The 14,840-nt window shown below is 36.1% G+C and overlaps 1 protein-coding gene across 1 annotated transcript in view; it reads left to right on the forward strand.

The window, feature by feature from the left end:
- Positions 1-14,840, forward strand: part of APLF (aprataxin and PNKP like factor) — an 81,448-nt gene that overhangs the window by 56,771 nt on the left and 9,837 nt on the right. The window contains exon 9 of the mRNA XM_045788141.2: positions 14,615-14,661. Coding sequence (XP_045644097.2) covers positions 14,615-14,661 — 47 coding nt within the window. The remainder of the gene's footprint in view (positions 1-14,614; positions 14,662-14,840) is intronic.

Raw genomic sequence — 14,840 nt, forward strand, 5'->3', positions numbered from 1 at the left:
ACACATTTATTGTTTTGGGTGGCCTTCTTTTATTTCTGAAGTTTTATTCTTTCATCTGGAGTCATTTTCTTAGGCTTAGGAACTTCTTTTAGTATTTCTTTAGTGAAAATCTTATGGGAAAGGATTCTTTCATCTTTTGCATGTCTGAATATGTCCAGATTGATTGATTGATTGATGGCTCTTTTCACTGGGTATAGAATTCTAGCTTGGCAACTTTGCTTTTTTTCCCATCACTTTAAAGATGTTCCATTGACTCATGCAGCCATAGTTTCTGTTGAAAATTACTTGTTTGTCTTACTGTTGCTTTGAAATTAACATGCCTTTCCTCTGGCCATTTTTAAGATTTTTATCATTGCTTTTTTTTTTTTTTTTAAGTAAACTCTACCCTCAACGTGGGGCTCAAACTCACACCCCCAAGATTAAGAGTCTCATGTTCTACCAATTGAGCCAGCCAGGCGCCCCTCATTGCTTTTACTTTCAACAGTTTAACTAACATGTGTTTAGGCATGAGTTTTTTGACATTCTTCCTGTTTGGGGTTCACTGAGCTTTTTTGCAGATTGTGGTTTTTGTTAGTTTGAAGAGATCGCTTTGCTATTATCTCATCTCTCAGATATTGTTCTGCCCCATTCTATCTCTTCCCTCATTCTTCTATTAAAATTAACCATGTTAAGTCTTTTGACCATGTCCCATATGTCTCTTATACATTGTTTTATTCTTTCCATTCTTTTTTTTTTTTTTTTTTTTTACCTCTGTGCCTCAGTTTGGACATTTGCTGTTGCTTGTCTTAGAGCTTAGTAATTCTGTCTTCTCATGTGTCTAGGCTGCTGATAAACCTATCCACAGAGTTCATAATTTCAGATACTGTGTTTTATGTATGTTATCTTCCACCAGTGAGCCCCCCCCCCACCTTGTTTGGCAGATAGGGGCTAGTCATCTCTGTCCAGTCAGAGATTTGGATAAGTAATGCCTAGGTTATTACTTTAATAAAACCCAATCTGCCTTTGGTTTGTCCATGTTCCTTTGACATGACTTGTCTAGATTTTTGACAGAAAAGCAGGTCTCTCTCTTCTTGTCTCTTCCCTTTGGATAGTCTGAGCTTAGCCAATTAGGCTACTTCCCCTGCCTCCTAAAATATGGCACATTTCTTGAGAGGAGACTAGTTATGTGTTTGTTGCAGATCCTTTCTCCCTAGTGGGACTTCATCTCTGAAACATGACATAAATTAGAGATTTTACCATTTTGAAGTTTCACACACAGACCTTAAACCTCTCATATTCCCCAGGAACTCAGCAGATATTTTGTGGAAAGAATCAGCCTTGTGTTTAGGGTTCTTTTAGTTTTCAAATTGTCATGACAACCGCACGAGACCGTGAAAAGCTCTACAGGTTTCTCTTTCCTCAACTAGAGTTCCTCCAGGTGACTCAAATCTTATTCTTCAGCCCACACCAAGAATTGGCAAGGAACTCTAGCAAAGAAAACAGCCAGTGATTGTCAGCTAACGTAGAAAGGGCTTTTTCTTTGTGGAATTTTAGATAATCCAAATTTCTCATTACTCCCACAATTCTGTCATAAAAACAGGTTTCACAGTTTATCAGGGTTTTTTCCTAGTTGTTAAGATATTGGCCTGCCATTATGTCCTGTGTCCTTCCCAGAAGCAAAATCCAAATGTGCTTATTCTTGAGAAGAATGAATGTAAAATACAAAACCTTCCTAAGAATAATCAAATGTCAATACTGTCAAAATAATGTCAAAAATTGCTGCCTCCATGTCGTCAGTCTCTTCAAGAGAGGTGAGAGTAGTGAGTAGTCAAGAGAAATTACTCCAATGCCAGTGACCCACATATGCTAATAGAAACTTTCAGATCTAGATCTAAATATATTTACATATACATAAAGTGTATTTTTTTCATCTGTTGAGCTGCTTGGTGTCTTGGTTGAACTTGGAGATGAAATCTGGAGATTTTTTCCTTTGTTAATTTTAATTACAGTTCAGAGAGACTCTTGGAGAATGTTAAATATGTTCGGTTACTCTGACTACTGTTTTACAAATAAAGGAACGGGAACAAGAAAGGTTAATGAATTGCCTAAGATTCTAAAGCCAGTGAGATGAAAACCAAGTCTCTTCCCTCCTCCATTCCAACATTTCTCTGTGGCAGGGCCTGACTCCACCATTGTTATTCATGGCTGGCTGGCTGGCTTGCTTTCCTTCCTTCCTTTCTTTCTTTCTTTATTAAGATTTTATTTATTTATTTGAGAGAGAGAGCACTAGCATGGAGGAGGGGCAGAGGGAAAGGAAGAAGCAGACTTCCCCCTGAGCAGGGAGCCTGATGGGGGGCTCAATCCCAGGACCTGGAGATCATGACCTGAGCCAAAGGTAGACGCTTCACTGACTGAGCCACCCAGACACCCTTATTCATGGTTTTCTAAAGTATTAACAGTATTTGTTTTTTATTCAAATGGCAAAGTTAATATTTTGGAGTTTAAAAAAAAAAAAGCTCTAAATGAGTTACTTTGAAGAAATTGTGAATTTTTCAGATCATCAAAACAATAGAAGAAACCTTAGTTATGGAAGCATGATATGTATTTATATACCCTTTCTGGACATACTATTATTATTATTTAGGCAAAAAACATCTAGTAGATATGTCATTGATCATAATATAACATCACTTTAATTTTAGCAATTTACTCTTTAACAATCTTGATTTGCAAGAATATATCATCTTTTAAAAAAGATTTTATTTGAGAGAAGGAGAGAGAGCAAGCATGAATGTGTGCACTATGCAAGCAGTGGGAGGGGCAGAAGCAGACTCCCCACTGAGCAAGGAGCCCACAGTGGGCTCCATCCCAGGATGCAGAATGGGTTGGAAGGTGGGTAGCTTTTAGAGGATAAAGAATAAAGAACAAGGAAGAGAAAAATAGAAAATATCTGATTAGCTGGGGCCACAGAGTCAACCTTATTTGAGGTGAGAAAAAACAAAGAAGTAAGTATAGAGCCCAGAGTTGGTGTGGTATTTGGGGATTGGCAGACTGGATATATTGTGTTTTTGGTCAAATAGAGCATTTATAGGGACTTGAAAATTATCTAAGTGTTGGTTTACTGACATGGCACCCTAGGCAGGAGTGACTCCATCTTGGGACAAGATTTTTATTGCTATAGTGCTAGAATATAAGCCTACTGTATCAGGATGATAAAATGTTCTAATTTGGTTTGCTTAAAAGCAAGTTTTTGTGTAAATGCATGCTAGATTTTTCCTATAGCCACAGAAGAAAAACATTGAAGTCTTGCAGATCATAAAATAACCCACAAAAATCAGCCAGAGATTATTATATTTACAAAAGTAAAAATATATATATATATTCTAAAAGTAGAGCTGTGATAAACCTGTTTTCCATCATGGTTGACACATTTGGAAGGGAGATGAAATTTATGGCTGAAACATTTTTGTTTGCTTTTTATCTTTGAAAATTTGCCTATACAAAACAGGATAAGAATTATTCTCAAGTAAAAACAGTCTCTCAAGTGAAATACTGAGTTGTTTTTTTGTGTTTGCTTTTTTGTTTGTTTTTTGGGGTTTTTTTGCTTTCCGGTTTTACCTTCTAATCCCTTGAATGTGTGCAACTCAGTTTCTCTTTTCGAAATATATAGATGATCTCAACTGTGTACAATACACTAAATAATCTCAGTTTTTTACTACGTCAGCTACCTAAATTTATATGATATTGTATTGTATTTCCAAGTATTGCCGTCTATGGTCAAAGCTTTTATCATGATAGAACAAATATGAAAACACCAAAGTACACATATATGGATATATTTCATTTTCGGCCATTCATTCCCATGAGTAAAACAGAAAAACAGATATGAATCACATATTAAATGCATACTATAGTAAAAATAAAGATTCCTAAAACCCGTTTAAGAGGTTGATGTTTAAAAAAGGTATTTAATTCTTAAATTTTATTCTTTTCTAGATTACAGGCATTACTAAAATTTTCTGACATTATACTTTTTTAAGCCTCACAAAATTAAATCAACCTGAAAAAATGGTAATATGAAAGAACTAGTTAATGTTGTCATTTTAAGTATCTTCCCATTAATAAATCTGATTTATTCCTTTTGTGCCGTACACTATAGTCTATCCGAAGACTTGCTCAGTTTAATGAATTTGATTAGCTTAAGGTACTTGTCTGAATTAGAACATTAGATACTTAATGTCTAATATAACCCAGTGATTGCTGTGCCTGCCTCTGACTCATTCACTTCCTCTGGTGTGTAATAGGATTTTATTCAGTGCATTACTCCTGTTCTTGTTTGTTAAATTAGACACTAACTTTAGAATATGTATACACTAAAATGAATGGAATCCATCTTCAACCATTTTAGTATAAAAATGTAAAGTCAAACTCACATACATTGCCTCGGACTTAAAAACTTAAGGCAGGTATGTATTATGCAAATTAAAATGTTGGTGCCTTGATGTTTTTTGGAAGCCAATGACCTACTTTTTATTTGTTTAATTATAATACCTTCTAAGAGGGATGACGTAAGGAAGTGTATTAGTTATCAACTGTAAGGGCTCTCACTGTAATGAATCTGCAACGTGATCTGTATAGTTGAAAGAACACAGTGTTTTACAGCAAGCATAATTCATTTTTTAAAAAGTGTATTTGATAGTAAGTAAATTCATTATCTTTCATTATTTGCTGATCCAAATTTATAGCTATGATCTAAAATTTTTCGCTATTTCCTTTTTTATTTTTGTATTTATTTATATTTTTTATTTAGGGAGAGAGAGTGCATACGCATGTGCACATGAGTCAGCGGGGGTGGAGAAGGAGAGGGAGAGAGAGAAGCTCAAGCAGGCTCCATGCCCAGGTTGGAGCCCAACATGGGGCTTGATCTCAGGACCCTGAGATCATAACCTGAGCTGAAACCAAGAGTCAGTTACTCAGTCGACTGAGCCACCCAGGCACCTCTCCTCTTTTATTTTTTGAAAAGTGTTCCAAATTATTGCAATATTATCTTAATTGATCATATGTGCAGATGCACACTTCAAACCAGAAGGTACTGATTTTTGGGAGCTGTTTCATAAAAATTAGGAATGTGTGTTTAACTTTAATCCACATTATTGTATTTGAGGCAAAAAGGCTTTAATAGGGAAACTGTAGTTGTCTGGTAGTTGAAATTCCCAGAATCAATCATGTGAGGCCATCAATCATTTTTTTTTTAAAGATTTTATTTGTTTATTTATTTATCAGAGAGAGAGCAAGAGAGCGAGAGAGCACAAGCAGGGGAAGTGGCAGGCAGAGGGAGAAGCAGCTCCCCGCTGAGCAGGGAGCCTGATGTGGGGCTTAATCCCAGGACCTGGGATCATGACCTAAGCCGAAGGCAGATACTTAACCAACTGAGCCACCCAAGTGTCCCAGTCATTTTATTTATAGTTAAGAGTAACCAAAGTTGTTAGAATCTTAATCCATTTTTATAGGTCTGCATATAGAGGAAGTAGCCTATCATTGTCTGCCATGATTGCAGTTCTTTAATCATGTGTAAGAATATCATCTTAGAAGAACTTATCTTAGACTACATACACAGGCTTACCTATGCGGTTTTACATAAGACTTGGCTATAATTTTTTTTAAACTTCATTTAGAAATAGTAGTAAGGGGGGCGCCTGGGTAGCGCAGTCGTTAAGCGTCTGCTTTCGGCTCAGGGCGTGATCCCGCGATTCCGGGATCGAGTCCCACATTGGGCTCCTCCGGTGGGAGCCTGCTTCTTCCTCTCCCACTCCCCTGCTGTGTTCCCTCTCTCACTGGCTATCTCTCTGTCACATAAATAGATAAAATCTTTAAAAAAAAAAAAAAAGAAATAGTAGTAACGACATCAATTATGTTTATGTAGCCTTGAAAAAAATGTATTGGAATGTCTTTTATGGTTTTGTTTTTCTTACTCCTTTATTTGCATATTTGAATATGCATCTATTTTCATAATGAGAAATTTGATTATTTTTGTTACGTTTAGTATTAATTGCATGTATAAAAGAAGTTTCAGAGTTCTTTTGGCATGGATAGTAAATGTAATGATGTTCAATTAACAAATTGGCTACTTTCTATTATCTTATGCTGGTTTACTCTTTTATTATTTAATAAAGACCATATTTACTAAGTCTTCTTTTTCCTCTAAAATTTGAAACTTAGATATTTGATAACATAGGATTCATGTTTTTGCTTTAGGTTTTAAAATAGATGTTGAGGGGCGCCTGGGTGGCATAGCGGTTAAGCGTCTGCCTTCGGCTCAGGGCGTGATCCCGGCGTTACGGGATCGAGCCCCACATCAGGCTCCTCCGCTATGAGCCTGCTTCTTCCTCTCCCACTCCCCCTACTTGTGTTCCCTCTCTCTCTGGCTGTCTCTATCTCTGTCGAATAAATAAATAAAATCTTTAAAAAAAAATAAAATAAAATAGATGTTGACTTTCAAAAATGCAAGATAAATTATTTTGTGATAAAAACAAAAATATAGTATGATCGCTTATTTACCGAGCAAATATTGAGCATCCAACATGCTAGTCACTATTATAGCTGATGTAAAATAGTACTTCAGGTTCACTTAAAATTTTGGGTGTTAAGTTTTGGTATTAAGTTACTAAATCTTTGGAATTAAACAAAAATAAAAAGTATGATTCTGTTCTTGTTACCATTGCCTAGTTAATCCTTAGGTAGCTCTTTATGGTAGAGAGATAATGTGTTTTTAAGTCGGCAGCCTTGGCTTCTAGATGGTTGTACTGACTCTGTAGCATGACTTTGCTTGTCATTTGATTTTCCTGGGCTTCAATTCCTCATGAAAACATGGGAAACGCAGAGATTGGATCATTTGTGTTTCAGGGTCCTACACTCATAATGGCAATATCCAGGGCAGAGAGCAATTTATTCATGTCCATAAAGCCAGACTGGTTATATTCCTGGCCTATTCTTCCTTAGCCTTCTTTGCTGCCTCCTCTTTTTCCCTACCTGTAATGATCACCGAGCCACAGGGCTCAGCTCCCGGAGTGAGGCCCTTCTCTATTCTGTTCTTATTCCTGAGGGCATCTGATTCAATTAAGTGGTTCCAGACTCATACACTTGGTTGTAAAATAGGTAATTCAAACTTAATACATCTGAAACAGAACTCTGTATTTTTCTCATGAAAACAGCTTTTTCCCAAGTGTTCTCCCCTGTGTAAATGACTTCACCATTCACACAGTGTTTAGGCCCCAAACCTAGAAAGAGCCTTGATTTTTCTCTTTTCTTCACATCACTCATTCAGTAGTCCTTGCCATTTCATCCTTGAAAATATATTAGGACCCTGACCACTTCTCTCTTCCCTTACCTCTACCATTTTAGTCATAACCACTACCTCTTACCTCTGAAGTACTGCAGGAGCTTCTTAACTGATACCCTTGTTTTTCCTCTTGCCCTCCTGTGATTCATTTTCTGTAAGCAACCAGAATAATTCTCTAAAATTAAGTGGTATCATGTTTTCTTAAAATCTCCCAATACTTTCCCACAAAATTCCATTCCATAGCTTACAAGTCCTTCTCTGACTTCATTTCCTACTGTTTTATTTCTCATTCATTCTCTTTGAGCTGTACAAATCTGTGTGTTTTTCCAAATACTGTAGCTTGTTTCCTACCTCTGGGCCTTAGCAAATTTATAGACATTTTCTATTTCCTCTTCCTGGAGTGTTCTTCCTTCGGATATGTATTTATTCTAATACCAATATCATTAAAATCAGAATTTTTTTTGAAAATGTGTATTTTAAAATATAACAGCTCCTGAAACCCTGGTGTGGTTATGGGTATATAGTTTTATGTTTAGAAACCCAAGATTACCATTAATAATTATTAGTATTGTAAAAAAAAAAAAAACTCAGAAAGGATTTTGAGGCCTGCTAAGTTACAGAAAATGCCATTTGTGAAAAAAATGGATGTAAATCTTCTATGAATGAACTCTGAGTAAGTATTTCCATTCATTATTATGAAAAAGTCCTGGGTAGAATTTGGCATTATCCTTGAAAGTTATTTCAAATGCTTATATGCCCCCAAAGAGCTGCACAGAACTGCCACTTAGCCTTAACCCAGGGTTATATGAAAAAGACATTCTGCCTTGTTATGAAATGACTGATTTTTGAAAATGAGATATGCACAGGTGAATGTTAGAAAATATGCCATAGGGATGCCTGGGTGGCTCAGTCGGTTAAGCGTTTGCCTTCAGCTCAGGTCATGATCCAGACGTCCTAGGATCAAGTCCTGCATCAGGCTCCCTGGTCAGCAGGGAGTCTGCTTCTCCTTCTTCCTGCCTCTCCCCCTGCTTGTGCGCACGTGCTCTCTCCCTCTCTCTGTCTCTGACAAATAAAAAATCTTAAAAAAAAAGAAAATATTCCATAAATATGTGACGTATGATGGGGAAAATATTCAATCGTAATAAAATGTATTATTAAAAACAAAATTCAGTTATTTAGTATTAATTGGCAATTACTTATTTTGCCGTATTTTATTATTTAATAGACTTTTTTAATTTATTTTTTTTCAGTCCACATGCACTTTTTAATTGGCAATTACTTTTACTGGCACACAGAGTTTCCAAACATAGTTGGCTATCTTAAAGTAAAATTAATTTCTGTTTCTATAAAAATAGCTGACACATGGAATATACTTAATAGCCCACAAGTGCTTATACGTATTACTTCATTTAACCCTTGGAACAACCCTGTGTGAGCTAAGCAGTATTATCCCTGCTTCACAGATGAATAAATGGTGACTTGGTTTATAGGACTTGCCATGAATCACACAACCAGTAAAAGGTATAGTTTGAATTCATAATCAGCTCTTCTGATCCTGAAACCTGAGCCCCTTCCATAGCAATGCCAGTGATCCAAAGTTCAACCAGCCAGATGAGAACAGATCCAAGACATAGTGGCATCTGTCTCTTAAGCATTTGTGAAGGACTCTGTGTTCCTTGCATGATTGATTGACTAGAGCTAAGTGTCTGGCCAGTCAGTATCTCAGGAACCTGACTGCAATGGAGTCTGCTTAATATGATTGTTACATTTTCACTGTTTCCTGGGGAAGTAATATGAATTGTTAATGGCAGGAAATTCTAACATGTTTTAGTCTTAGGTTTGCATAAAAAGATTCAGTGAGTACTTTGATTATTAACTTTGTAAGTGTAAATACAAAGCAGTTTCAGAACATTGGCAGTCTTTTCAACCTAATGAGAATAGGCATTCTCTGGCATATTTCCAGTAGAAAAACTGCCTTTCAAAGGATAGCGTTCAAAGGATGGTTCTGAAAACATCAGGATCTGTGGATTAGGATTACTATAAAAATATTAAGTGTTAACATGAACTCAAAAACACTTATTACCAGTCTAGAAATTACTAGAAACTGCTTTTTGTGCTCCAGCCAATGAGAATTTTAAACTTCAGTTTGTATTGAAAATATTGACAATATTTTGTCAAGTTCCTTTCAACAGTTATTTTAAGAAATAATAGTAAAGTTAGCAAAAACAGTTTCTTTTTTTTCTTATTAAATAGGAAAATATAAAATATTCCACCATTTTGGAAACTCATGTAAAGCTTAATTAAAAAAAACTTTTTACCTTAAAAAAAATCTCCATTCTAATAGATAAATGTGTTAGAACTAACAGATGAATGCTGCCTTGTGAAAGGTGCTATAAAAGATGTTAAAAGTTGCAGGGAAAACTCCATGGCTTCTAGTTCTAGTGGCTCATTTGACAGGATAGAAATAATACACACACACACACACATATTTGTGTTGAAAATTTAGATGACACTATAAGAAATTATGTAGTGAGTACCAAGTAGTAGATACGGACAATATATTCTAGAGCTGTGTCCCAGTGATTATCAGAATTGCCTTCCTAAAGGAGGTATGATTTAAACTTAGGCAGTATATAGTAGGAAGAATATTCTTGGCAAAAAGGCTGTGAGCAAGTACCTACTGATGGCAAAGAATCAAAAACCACTCTCCCGGAGTAGAAACGAAGGCTTGGAACTGCAAATAAAGATTGGAACTGAGATTATGGGGCACCTTGAAGAAGGACATAATTTAAGAATTTAAGATTCAGAATACTGATTTTTTTAAAAACATTTAAATTGCTACATAAACAAAATGTGTCTAAAATTTATCTTTATTTCGAGTATGTGCTTTTGCATGTGATATATTTTCTTTTCTTTTCTGGCTCATTTTCCTATTGAAGTCTGTCTATTCTGAGAGTTATACTTATCAACAAAGAAAATATACTTGGAAATACATCCTAAAGTTCATAAACAGAAAACTTTTGAACTTGTCACAGAAGGTATTTTTTCTTCATTTTCAAGCAAAAACTGTACTGATAATAATACTTTTGTTTAAAATTGGAAATTTGGCCTCTAAATGTGGAAAAGTACCAAATCGACTAGTTTCATCTGGTTTCCATTACAGTCTTACACTTGTCTTTTTTTTTTTTTATTTTAAGATTTTGTTTATTCACTTGACACAGAGAGAGCACAAGCAGAAGGAGCAGCAGGCAGAGCTAAAAGCAGGCTCCCTGCCAAGCCGGGAGCCTGATGTGGGGCTCAGTCCCAGGACCCTGGGATCACGACCTGAGCCAAAGGCAGATGCTTAACTGACTGAGCCACCCAGGACCCCTACACTTGTCTTTTTATGAAAATAGCAAGTTCTTCTAGGATAGGATGGAAACTATTATCAGAGCCTCAAAGAAACACTCCCCCTCCTCTAAGGCGGATGAAGATCTGTCCATGGAGCTGAAAATTTTTTCCTTTTCTGAGTACAAAATTTCAAAATACACTTTACTACTCTTCCTTTTGGGAATATATAGGTGTAAAACTTTTTTCCTTATCTTTTATTCTGAAGTGGTTTCCCTTTTTCTTAGGCAGTATTATACAGGTGGGGTTTGTGAGCGCCATTGTGGATGTGTTTCAAGATAATAGAGAAGGGGGATCACCTTCTGCAACCTTAAGGTTGAATCAGTACCCCCTCCCTCACCCCATTTGCCTTTAAAAACTGTTATTCTCACTTTCAGTCTCTCTGGTGCTGACATCTGTTATCAGCAGTCTTTTAACTGGTATTTGATGTATAAACTACTTGAGTCTCTGTTACAAACTCCTTGGTTCCATTTCTGTACTTTTTTTTTCTTTTTTGAGTGTAGTTGACACACAATGTTACATTCGTTTCAGGTGTACAACATAGTGATTCAACAAGTTTATATATTATGCTGTGCTGACCACAAGTGTGTCTACCATCTGTCACCATACAAGCTATTACAATATCCTTGACTATATTCCCTATGTTGTGCCTTTTATTCCTGTGACTTAATCATTCCGTAGCCAGAAGCCTGTATTTCCCACTCTCCTTCACCCATTTTCCCCATCCTCCCACTCTCCTCCCTTCTGGCAACCATCAGTTTGTTCTCTGTATTTGCAGGTCTGATTCTGCTTTTGTTTGTTTGTTTATTCCTTTGGGTTTTTTCAGATTCTACATATGAGTGAAATCATACAGTATTTGTCTTTCTCAATCTGACTTATTTCATTTAGCATAATATCCTCTAGGGCTTTCCATGTTGTTGCAAATGGCACGATCTCATCCTTTTTTATGGCTATATAATATTACACACAGACACACAGACACACACACACACACACACACACACACACACCCATATCTTCCTTATTCATTTGTTTATTGATGGACTCATAGGTTACTTCCATATCTTGGCAATTATAAATAAAGCTACAGTAAACAAAGGGGTTTATATATCCTTTCAAATTAGTGGTGTTTTTTTTTTTTTAAGATTTTATTTGTTTATTTGAAAGAGAGAGAGACAGCCAGTGAAAAAGGGAACACAAGCAGGGGGAGTGGGAGAGGAAGAAGCAGGCTCCTGCTGAGCGGGGAGCCCGATGCAGGGCTTGATCCTAGGACCCTGAGATCATGCCCTGAGCGGGGAGCCCGATGCAGGGCTTGATCCTAGGACCCTGAGATCATGCCCTGAGCTGAAGGCAGACGCTTAACGACTGAGCCACCCAGGCGCCCCATGTTTTTGTTTTCTTTGGGTAAATATCCAGTGGTACAATTATTGGATCATATGGTATTTTTATTTTTAATTTTTTAGGAACTTCCATGCTGTTTTCCACAGTGGCTGTACCAATTCACATTTCCACCAACAGTGCACAAAAGTTCCTTTTTCTCCACATCCTCACCAACACTTGTTATTTGTTTTGTTGATTTTAGCCATTCTGACAGGTGTAAGATGATATCTCATTGTGGATTTGACTTGCAGTTGCTTGATGATTAGTGATGGTGAGCATCTTTTCATGGTCTGTTGGCCATGTCTTCACTGGAAAAATTCTATTCAGGTCCTCTGTCTATTTCTGTACTTAATTTTAAAGACGGACATTCACTTACTTGAGACTTTCTAAAAGCAGCTTTTGAAAGAGGCTTTAGTAGCAAACAATTAAGACCATATTTAACTGTTCAATATATTTTTTCTTAATTATTAAGGGCAAAGTGGGGAAAGTTAGGACTGCTTGGAACCTAAAAAAATACATATATTAAAAAGAAGGAGAAAAAGGTTTTAAATCTCAGAAGACTATAACTAGTAATGATAATAACAACAATGTGGCATCTGTATGGAATTGTTAACACTTGAAGAATCTCAGCAAAGGTATATGGAATTTCAGTGTACCAATCTTGCTACTTTTCAGTAGGTTTGGCATTTTTTTCAAAACAAAGAGCTAGCGGTGTATTTAATTTTACCATACTCACACAAAAAAGATTTTTTAAAAGGTTACCAAAAATACTCTCAAATGACCAACAGTCTTTTTCTAGGTTATCGATGAAGAATGACTTTGGTATTAATGTCCCTCTTGTTTCTGTTCCTCCTCCCCTGACGTCCAGCATTAATTGCATTTTCATAAAGACTGAATTAAACAAGTCAGTGAGCTGGGCTGGCATGTTTAGTCTTCCCATAGATTATCCCTGTGGCTTTGTTCATGTGCAGTTCTCTTGGCCACATTGAAGTTGTCCAGTTTCTTTCTCTCAACTTTGAAGTGTCTTTTCCATTAAAAGGTCAGATTTGGGTTAATTATCCCAAATACACAATCTTTTGTAGAATCTTTTTTCCACTTTTCAAAACTGTTGAGTTATGGCCCTAATTAACAGTGTGGTTGCAGTCTTGTACTGTGTGTTAATGCTCGCAGAATACGAAAAGTGATCCCCAAAAGAAGAGATATTTGCAATAAGAAATGTCACTGATACCTGACATAGAGCCTGACGTGTAATTAGTGCCGCATGACCATTTACTGAACCAATGATGGATGTGTCAGTGGCTAACATTAATTACAACCTATCCTGCCCTTAGACTAAGGACTTGCTCTGTATTCTTCACAAATCTTCGCAACAGCGTCGTATGAGCTGTGTACCTCAGCACATACCTATTGTCAATGTACCCCAGCTCTCCTGTGTTAATCCCCCAAGAGGGGTACCCATCAAGTGGGTCATGATCGACCAGTTACTACTTTGGATTTTTGCTGCCTGAGCAGTTTTGCATTATCTGGAGAATGTCATTCATATATACACACACACACACACATACACATATACATACATTATATATGACATATATGTCATATATATATGGCATGTCCCAACATTCATTTAATAAAATAATAGAAGAGATCATAGGTACATATAATCAAAAATAGATATCCAAACAGTAGTTTCTATTTGACTTTGGAATATGTCATATAAATTTCTCAATGCAAATTGACTTTTCTGTTTTCTCCTAACAATTGGGGATTTTTAGAGACATGACTTAGATGCTTTTGTCTTGGATTCAAGAAGACTGTAAAAAAAGTATCCTTTTAGACATTACAAACACATACATACACATTTTTGATATTTTGTGTTCTGTGTTTTTTACACTATTATACATTGTATTTTTATATATGTGATAAATGGCATTGACATTTTAGAAATACAATATGTTATATTTTGGGAATATGATATATTGTACTTCATCTCATACTGTTTTTCTCCATAAGTCATGAGGGAAAAACTTTTGTCTGGTTCACCAGTATATCTTTGCATCTAGAAATATTCCTGGCATGTAATAGGCACTTAGTAAATGTTGTAACTAAAAAGCAAATGCTTTGGGGGCGTATGGGTGGCTCAAGTCGGTTAAGCGTCTGTCTTTGGCTCAGGTCTTAATTCCAGGGTCCTGGGATCGAGCCCCATGTCGGGCTCCCTGCTTAGTGGGGAGCCTGCTTCTCCCTCTCCCTCTGCCTTTCCCCTGGCTCATGCTCTCTCTCACTCAAATAAATAAATTTTTAAAAATAAAAAAAAAAAGCAGATGCTTTGTACAGATGGTGACTATAGTTAACAACAACAACAAAATGCTTTTCAATAACAGGCTTATTGGACCTAATTTTATTTGTAGGTTAGTGAGTGTTCTAGTTTATTTTTTGTTGTTGTTGTTCTAGTTTAATTTAAATAGTCCTACTAATTTTTAGTGATTGGAAAACTAGATCTTATTTTTGGTTTCTCCTTTTTTTTTTTAGGAAGAATCCCCAGCACAAGATAGAATACAGACATAGTGCACTTCCAGGTAAGTAATTTTACTCCAGGAAACAAAATGAAATCTTCGAATGAGTCTCTTGTTAAACCTACGTACAATTTCCAGTTTTGTGAATTTTTTTATGTCTGCTTCTATGAATTTTCTGATTTTAATGATTTTTCTTAGATTAAAAAAAGTTGTAAATTTTTTATATACCAAATGTTTTCTAC

This window comes from Ursus americanus, chromosome 7 (genome assembly GCF_024610735.1).
Source record: "Ursus americanus isolate L20-20 chromosome 7, mUrsAme1.1.p, whole genome shotgun sequence".
NCBI lineage: Eukaryota > Metazoa > Chordata > Mammalia > Carnivora > Ursidae > Ursus > Ursus americanus.